The sequence below is a fragment of the Priapulus caudatus genome, unplaced genomic scaffold (assembly GCF_000485595.1).
Source record: "Priapulus caudatus unplaced genomic scaffold, Priapulus_caudatus-5.0.1 Scaffold108, whole genome shotgun sequence".
Taxonomy (NCBI): domain Eukaryota; kingdom Metazoa; phylum Priapulida; class Priapulimorpha; order Priapulimorphida; family Priapulidae; genus Priapulus; species Priapulus caudatus.
In genome coordinates, this window is record NW_014577169.1 from 192,694 (window position 1) to 202,539 (window position 9,846).

Sequence of the window (9,846 nt, forward strand, 5' to 3'; positions counted from 1 at the left end):
CTCGTCAGTTCCACTCGCGTTACACTGGAACTGTCGGGCGCGGACCAGTCTAGTAAATACGAGGCTTCCCAGACCCCGAATAATTTGCCGTGCTTGAGAAATACCGGATTTCTTGGACCGCGCATTTCCTCGTGTGAACGCTAAATACCGGATTTCTAAAGCCGCGTATTTTATAGACTGGTCCGCGCTCGACAGTTCCAGTGTAACGCGAGTGGAACTGACGAGCGCGTACCAGTCTACGTATTTTATCGGCAGTTGGTGCGCTTTGCGAGCTGCGAGCTGCTTTAAACAATCAAGCGAACAATGCGAAATAAACAATGCAATCGCTTGATTGTTACTAAAGCAGCTCGCAGCTCGCAAATACCGTATTTCTGGTGCCGCGAATCAGCGTGTGAACGCTCGGCCGCGTATTTGTCTCAGATTCGGTATTTCGCAAATACCGTATTTCATAAATACGAGGTCCCGTGTGAACGAGGCTATAGGGTGGTTTTAGACAATGCTTATACATGTTTAAGACATCACATTGGCGAGCGACCGTGGATTTAAAACACGTGTTTTTTTGTGAATGGCCTCTGTTGTGATGGTGGTTTGCCTGCCCGAACAAAACACAGCACGTACACACAGAAGAACAATCTTGGGCTTGTTTTAAAGATCATAAATAGGGGAATAGCATACTGAGTAAACAAATACATATCGTGGAGAATAAGGATACATATAAGGAGTAGATATCTATCTATGATTCTGCATAGAGTTCTAGTGTGACTAAAATGTTCTCGGGTGGCGGACGCAACGGTGCTCAGCTCTATGTGAGACAGCCACTGCCCTGATCGGCCATTGATACACATGATGCACATGTTGCAAATTGTCAATAAATGGCACGCATCGGTAAACTTCCGCAAATTGCACGTGCTATCTCGTCTCTGGTAAAAACTCCGTTTTTTGTGTGTGATGATATTCGGCCATTGAATATGTAATGGATATGCCCCCATGCCCCCCCCCTCTTCGCTAGCTACGGCCCTGCTGCTCCGGTGAGGGGTCATGGCATTGACACATGCAAGCACATTTGCATTTATTTTAGCCAGAGCGGGATCAAGTGATCCAGATCAGACTGATCGGTCACAAACAGGCCCACATTGTTTCGACAACTCATTATATCCACCCACTGTATTTTGCTTAGAACAGAATTACCTGTATCTATTTGGCAGCAATGGCCCATGATTGCCCGTTGGTTAGTTTAGTTAGTGCCATAAATATTTCTTGATACCCTTACATAATTATTTTCCCCTAAAATGAGAATATACATCAACGGCTAATACATCAATGTAGCTAGCGGAGGTACGAGGCAGCTGCCCCCCCCCCAGAGAAATTTTTATAGTTTCGCATGGTCAATGGCGAATTGTCCACGGTCACCTGCCCAGGACGCAGCTTGAACGTGGCTTAATTTGCACCTCCACGCAAAATGGATTTGCTATACGCCCCTGATGATAAATTACGTACAATGCCTATCAGGGAATTTGTAATTTCGTAATGTAATGAAGATAATATTACCAAGAGGGAAAGTTGATTAGAATAAACTAATTAAGGAAATCGTGAAGCGACCGGCTAGCCTAAGGGATAGGATGTCGCTGCAGAGTTTAGAAACAATTAATCTTAAAGACGATTAAGCTTAGTCGTGCCATAGCACGCAGCCACGTAGAACGGACAACTTGACCATTTCCGAACGTCCAGTAAACTCGCCGTCTAAGGGGGTGTGTCGAGGCCAGTACTGACGTCAGATAGCGGGCTAATGATCCTAAAAAGTAGCATAAATACCGAGGTACTGGACTCTAAAAAACAGTTCCAGAACGTCAGCGTCTTGTAAGTATTAATAGGTCTATCGTATGAGTGCTCTATCGTATACGTGTCTCTCTCTCTCTCTTTAAACTATTTTGAGTCATTGTATCTGTTTATTTACGGTACTTACCTCTGTTTATCATACACATCAACTCTGGTTGATTACTCTATGAGAAAACAGGTAGTACAACTATACACTGTATATGTGCAGAGAGAGAGACGGAGCGCTAGCTAAGATACATAGACTATTTATACCTTGTGACTAAACCACCGTAGCCACGCCGGTAAGGTGTGCACACCGTATTGCATTTATCTAACACGACGAAAACCTTGTATGCTTGTACTTAATTAGTGAGTGAAATAATAGATATATATATATACTGTTGTACGTACACGTCTGGTTTGTCTGGCGATCACTTTATGCTAACCTCAGGGTAATTACTTCATAATTACCCGCACCAAGCAGGACCTTTTTTGGGTTAGTCCATCACATGGTATATACACTATACGATAATACACACGAGCCACGATCATACACACGATCACACACACACCGACACACCTGAGCGTACACGTATATACGAGTCGAAATAAAGTTACTACAGTAAAGACTATGGGTGAATATACAGTCACTTATAGGTCGTATAATTTACGTACCTGTACAGACTCCGTTATCTTCAGTGAATATGGGATGACATGCACATGCAATATCATCCGGACAGTATGAGTTCGGATCCATAGCCATGCACGATGCGTCTGTGCACCCAGCAACACACATGAGATTATCGTCGCATGTTTCCCCGGTGGCACAGTCCGTGTCTATGATGCACTCGACGCAGGCTTTGTTCACACATCTAGGAAGCCCAATGAAGCAGTGCGAATCCATGTTACACTGCTCACATGTTCCGCTAGTGCAGGCCGGTAAATTCGCATTAATCGCCGTACATCCTGCATCATTTTGACACGCAACACACACACCGTTGCAGCATACGGGTGTTGCTGCATTCATGCTGCAGTGCGTGTTAGTTGCACATGCGATACACGTGCCATTAACACACGCAGGTAAATCAGAATCGGTACAATCGTCGTCATCTTGACATGCGACACACACACCGTTGCAGCATACTGGTGTTAGCGGTGTATTCATGCAGTGCGTGTTAGTTGCACATGCGATACACGTGCCATTAACACACGCAGGTAAATCAGAATCGGTACAATGGTCGTCATCTTGACATGCGACACAAATACCATTGCAGCATACTGGTGCAGCTGTGTCCGTACAATCTGCGTCGAGTAAACACGTGCCAGCACAAACATTCGAGTGACACGTTTGACCAACCGGGCAAGTGATCTCCGCACATGTGTCCTCACATACAGTGGCAGAGGTTGTAACTGAAATATCAATTACCACAGATTATATGGTTGTGTGTGATCACTGCACGCGAGAATTGCAACATATATATATAATATATATGTTATATATTGCAATATATATATATTATACAATAAGTAAAACACGGACACCCATGCATGAAGAGATCAGATAAATTTAAAAATAGAAATAGGTGTCAACATTTACAACATTCTGTTGTTGTCGCATGACGAAGAGACATATGTTCTCGAACGCGCGTGTGATAAAATGTTGACACCTATTTCTATTTTTAAATTTATCTTATATATTTATATATTCTTATTTATTTAAAGCTTTTTATTTATGCATTCTTACAAGCATCAATATACACTCCTCATTCTAAGTCCTTGACTTAACTGTTGTTAAGGAATTCTTCTAGATATCTGCGTCTTCGCGCCGTTGGTGAGTGCTTGATTACTATACGTTGTGTACGTTACACATTGGGCAGGTTGTAATTAATTTCTAAGTTTAGTCCATAAACGTTCTGCAGATGCACCAGGTTTGCAACGAATTGGGATTGTTATCGGAGTAAATACACATAATCACTGACGGTTACCTAAAAATTTGATCAGTAAAACTCACATACTTGCTGATTTTATCCAGATACCAGTGGCCAGTACCTTTCTACATTGCGAGTTATTACACATACCTCGTCTGCATTCCAAGTGGTACGCAGTTTGGTGATATCCATATTTATCATATGAATGACTTCGGTATGCCAATCTTCTGGCCTCGTATCCGGTTATGCAACCACACTTCCGTTGTCCATAACCGACGTCTTGGCACTGTGCACCGTCTCCGCCAAGACATTGCGTCGTATCCAGGCAGCTCCGTCCAATTGGGACATCTTTTTTTGGAGTTTTGACATTATAATTGAGAGTTATTCAAATACAGTTTTTTTACAATTGCATTGAAAGTAACAAGGGTAGAGCTATGCCAGGGTCATGGTGATCAAATCTACCTTGGGGACCAGGGTGTATTTTCCTCGGGAAGTAATTTTTCTTCATTTATGCGTTTCGCAAACATTTCTACAGCCACCAATATTTTACCGATAGACACCTGTAGGCAGGTACGCCTTTTTATATTGCCTGAAGCGAGATTTCTTTAAAACGAATCGACCCCAATTGTTAGTATTGCTACTCAACATGAAAATGTGGCAAACATCTAGACACACTTTACGAAATATTACTTTTGTGATAGATATCAACACTAGATTTTTAGCAGAGCTAACACGTTTTACAATATTATCTGGTGAATGATGAATGCCGGCGGTTACACGTAGAGACAGGCGCCAACGCGTAGACGCACGCGAACGTACGCACGCATACGTTCGCCTACAGATGCGACATTACTATTACCTGGTAAAACGTTCTTCGACTTGAAGAAATTTGAGCATTCGGACTCGACCTTGTGACTGCTATAAAAAAGACGCAGATGAAATTATTACTTAGCAATAACTTATAGCTTACTCAAGCAAGAAATACGCACACCCGTACGCACCGTTGCACGACCGTAAAGGCTTGGTTTAGCTGTAAGACATCGAAAAACGGCAACAATCAGCAAGGCAATGGTTTGTATATACGGCAGCAGAAACCTAGAAAGGATTCATGAATGGATAAAATATACCTCTTCCCTTCGTATTCACCACGTCGTATCGTCTGTACATGGGGCAATTATTGTTTCACGTTACCAAGTAATTACATATAGGGGTATAGTGGATATATATAGTGGATCTATGTCATATACGAAGAAGTCACGTCTTGTACATAAGAGGCCGTTATCATTCACTATTATGTTGCATCGGACGGCTAGGGAATTGGTATAATCGAGTTAAGCTTTAATGCTTTTGAGAATAATGCTTTATTTTTATGACGCGTTGTTTTACCTCTGAATCTATTATATATTTAATGTAGTGTGATGCAAGTTTGTGACTGCTTGCTTTTTTGCGTATATGATGTTATCAGAAGTAGATAATAGGGAACCCCCCTATCCCTATATAGGGTTCCCTATTATCTACTTCTGATGTTATGCTTACTAATCTAACGTGTATCCCATCGGTAGATGACATTCCACTTCGAAGTTGATACTTGGTAGATTGAATCTAGGAGAATATGGTGCCCATTCGAGAACAAACGTATTCCACACTCTGACGTATGAGTGATAGTTTCCATACAGATCGGCCTGCAGTTCAAACCGAAATATCAAAATGCTGTAATCCGTGCTGATTTGTATCAAGTTGAAGTAGAAAGTCATTAAACAAAATTAGTACAAAGTATAAACAAAAAGTAATAGCAATGCAAAATTATAAAACCGAGAAAACAACATATATTAAACTATATACCTCATAATTGGTTAATACGATCTTCTATTGTCGCCATCGCTCTAACTGCTTTATTTGGAAATGTTGAAGAAATCTTTCAGCGATGTATGACTTTTGGTGAAATATGAGGAAATACGGGTTGCGAGTACACGGATATGTTTTATGTAAGGAGGCAGCAGAAAAATGTGATCATTCAGCGTGAGTATTCAAGGAGGAAGCACGCGAGTATGCAATAAGGCAGTGGGAGTATGTAGGGAGGTAGAGGGAGTGTGGAGGGATGCAGCATGAGTGTACATGGAGGAACACATGCACTACTCGTCGAGATTTCGTATATCTTTCAGTACCAATATCCTATGACATTGTCCTCACCCGTTTCATTCCGCAAAACGTAAACGGCACGAAGAAGGTCTGCTTGCGCTTTCCGTGGCCATGCACGCTGCAGTACGGACTGCCATTTGCGCCTGGCACGTATAGATGTCCATAAAAGGGCATGGGAAAGTCGACGTTCAGCAGCATGCCATGACAGTGCGTGACGTCACAGATGCGCGATATACCTGAAACACGTTGAATGGCAAAGCCGGAGATCAATTAAGAGCTTGCAATTAAGAGTTTGCAACAAACCATCAACTGCATAATAAGCAGATTACTATGGACACCTATATATATATATATATATAATGCCTATGCAATTATTATTTAATGAGTAAGGGTAAATGATTAATTATTGCATTCGTAAGGCATCTTGGTAAGATATCCTGGAGCACATAATTATTGTTGAGCGCTATGAACATGGTGTCTATAGTAATCTACTTATGATGCAATTGATATATTGATTAATAGATTGATTATATATATTTGATTAATATATATATATATATATATATTACCATTAAGGCTTTGGTCGAGACTTCCATGAGAATAAAGCCCATAATTGTGATAAGGTGACAGGCCTCGCTTGCTGTAGTCGCCGTAGCTGCAAGGGAACAATATCGTCATAACCTATATATTTTTTTCCAAAACAAAAAATAACAGGGGAAGGGAACTTTTACAGCCATATATCCACACCTACCCTTTTATGAATTTTGTGATAACATTATTTGTTATTTGGCTGCGAGAAATACCGCAATATGATGCAATATGATGTTGGATCAATAATGGATCACAAAATCAATGTTGCCCGCTGAGCGGTGGAGCTGCCTAGAATGAATTAAATAGCCACCGTGATGCATTGCGAATTTGATTTACAGTGTTTTGACGCTTATGATGAGTCATTGGGTAATGAAAACTAGCCATGGGAGGTATTAATTTAATATTATGTATAAGAAAGCTATTATTGTCTGTATCCTCGGAAATCGCCCCGAAAATTAATGTTGCCCAAATAATCAGATAATAATGTTACAATATTATACATGTATTGTTTCACGGTTAACAATGTATATCTTTCTTCATACGAAATTAAAACGTGATGCAATATTTGACCCATTACGTACCGATTCTTCGCCACTGTCACCTGACACTGTGAAATAATCGCCTGCAAAATATAACAAACGCATGATTATCGTTTATAGGGCGCGTTAGGTAGGCCTACTGTGTAAAGAATTATAGATACGTTACGAATAACGTCACTCTTAATATCGAAATGTGTATTTACTTTACACAAAGATAAGACCCGTTCAGTAGCATAGCGCAATGTTTGTGCTCGTTCGGAGGTAAGGATAAAATTCTGCATACATAATATTATATGTATGCGGCTATCGAGAATATATTTTCCCATAAAAGCACGTAGTCAGCGTCCCCTTGCCCTGGCAGCCAACAGGATATCCATCACAACATCCCTAGTTTACAACATCGATATAATAACAGAGCACCGACAACATTCCTGGCTACTGATCATGAAAAGCTCTTATTACTGCCCCCCCCCCCTAAAACTACAAGCACCACACTATCATGTCACAATGGCAATTACATCGCAGCTGGGGTGTGAAGCATGGGGGCAAACCAGCTACATAAAACCAAGCGCATATAATGATTACCATATAACCAGAAGCCTATTAAGAAGCGTATCGAGAACCTTCTGAATACGCTCTTGATATAACCTATAATACGTACCAGAGTTAGTAATAATAATGACATGCATCCTCTACGCGTGCGTAACCCTGAAAAATGTAGAAAATTATACATTACATTTAAACCAACGTTTTTGAGAGTACAAAAGAGCACACGCCCACTTCCACTTGTACGTGCCTGACTCAACGTTCCCAGACCAGGGTCGTAGGCTGAGCAAATTCCTAGGGAGGGGGGCAGTGGCGGATCCATGATTTCAAGGAGGGGTGAGAAACAGGTAAGGGGTCTGGGTGTCCTCCCACAGGAAATTTTGAAAATGTAGATCGCAGGAGATGGTATTCGAGGCACTTTTGAGTACATGTACAGCCTTCATTCTGACTACGACAATTCTCTTTTAGTAAAACAATTTTTTTTTTATATTTTGCTCCAAAATTTAGGGGGCAGCTGCCCCCCTTGCCCCTCCCCCCCCCGCAGGCTACGGCCCTGCAGACAATATACAGAGCAAGGATCGCCATCATTTACCCGTTACAATTATATGCGAAGCTGGCATTGATCCATCTCGCTGTCGTGATATCGCCACGGAAGATATATATTATAGTCTATCCAAAATTGGCAAAAGAGCATGAAACGTCCAACCAACGTGCATCCAGAGAGACATGATACAAGATTGCGTGGCACAGCTTTGCTTCGATTCACTTTCGGTTTAGCTTTGCAGCGCTGCACAGATTCGCATATTATCAGGGGGAATATTATCGCATTTGATATAATACAAATTATTATTATTAACCCCTGGTGTTATATATATGTGTCCTTTTGTTATAAATTTGCATATATAATTCTGGGGCCGTTGTCGGAAACGTGGTAGGGTTACGACTGCCATTATTGCTACAATAATACGCACAGGCCCTTGGAACGTCTCGATAAAAAAAGGTAAATAAACACGAAATGTATTTACTACCAAAGTCTTAATGTTTCTCTATTCTCCTTCGCCTATTATTGCCGTTAAATTCCTGTAAATGCCGTTCAAATGCTCCTTGAGAACTAGAGTTCTCACACTAGAGTTCTCAAAAGAACTCTATATTCATTTCTAGTTGTGTGTGTTGTGGTGTACTTGTGTGTTGCAGAGGAGCATTTGAACGGCATTTACAGAAAGTTATCGGCAATAATAGGCGAAGGAGAGTAGAGAAACATTAAGACTTTGGTAGTAAATACATTTCGTGTTTATTTACCATTATTTTTTTTATTTAAAAACCCAGTGTGTGTGTGCGCGCGTGTTCGTCTAGGCGCGCGTTATTGCGTGTACGTACATGCGTGTGTATGTGCGTGTGCGTGTGTGTGTGAGCGCGTGTGTGTGTGAGCGCGTGTGTGTATGCGTGTGTGTATGCGTGTGTGTATGCATGTGGGTATGTGTGCGCGGGTGTATGTGTGCGCGTGTGTACGTGTGAGCGCGTGTGTGTATGCGTGTGTGTACGTGTGTGGGTGTGTGTGTGTGTGGGTTGTGTGTGTGTGTGTGTGTGTGTGTGCGTGCGTGCGTGTGTGCACGCCTGCGTGTGTGCGTGCGTGCGTGCGTGCGTGCGTATGTGTGTGCTTGTTTCACTATTCCCGCTTTGCGTCTAAAGTTCTTTCTCGGATCTTTTCTTGTTTCGGCTCATTCACTAACGCAGTTCTCGCTTGCTCTAATACAGTCCATTGTTTCGCACAGAAATAGGGATTATTATTGACCTTCGTTGTCTTAGAATTGGGTTTTATTTTCTTATAGTATTCAATTGGAAGTACAGCTTTATATATGTATGCGTGTGGTGCGTGGTTGCCTGCGGACGTGCGTGCGTGTGCGCATGTGTGTGTGTGTGTGTGTGTGTGTGTGTGTGTGTGTGTGTGTGTGTGTGTGCGTACGTGCGAGAGTGGGCATGTGTCTGCATGCATGTGTCTGCGTGTGGAAGACCGGAGTGTATACGTATTGGCCTGATTAACAAATCGCTCAGTCACTAGCATACCCTAGAACAGAGTTAAGGGTTAAACATTCAACCACACTTATAGGTGATTAACAACGATGAAATCATTTCATCTGGTTTATACGTCGTTACTTACATCCTGTAAAATTTAAATTTATATATCTATCTATCGCTCTCGCTCTCTCTCTCTATCTCTTTGTCTCTCGCCCTCTCTCTCTCTCGCTCTCTCTCTCTATCTCTTTGTCTCTCGCCCTCTCTCTCTCTCG

At 41.8% G+C, this 9,846-nt stretch overlaps 1 protein-coding gene across 1 annotated transcript in view; it reads right to left on the bottom strand.

The window, feature by feature from the left end:
* The window catches only part of LOC106805294, a 37,291-nt gene that overhangs the window by 16,637 nt on the left and 10,808 nt on the right, over positions 1-9,846 (bottom strand). Inside the window, exons 3-10 of the mRNA XM_014806831.1 lie at positions 7,674-7,720; positions 7,055-7,095; positions 6,452-6,537; positions 5,934-6,118; positions 5,280-5,425; positions 4,603-4,661; positions 3,894-4,091; positions 2,491-3,225 (exon numbers count right to left, since the gene is read on the bottom strand). Of these exons, the coding sequence (XP_014662317.1) occupies positions 2,491-3,225; positions 3,894-4,091; positions 4,603-4,661; positions 5,280-5,425; positions 5,934-6,118; positions 6,452-6,537; positions 7,055-7,095; positions 7,674-7,720 (1,497 nt within the window). The remainder of the gene's footprint in view (positions 1-2,490; positions 3,226-3,893; positions 4,092-4,602; positions 4,662-5,279; positions 5,426-5,933; positions 6,119-6,451; positions 6,538-7,054; positions 7,096-7,673; positions 7,721-9,846) is intronic.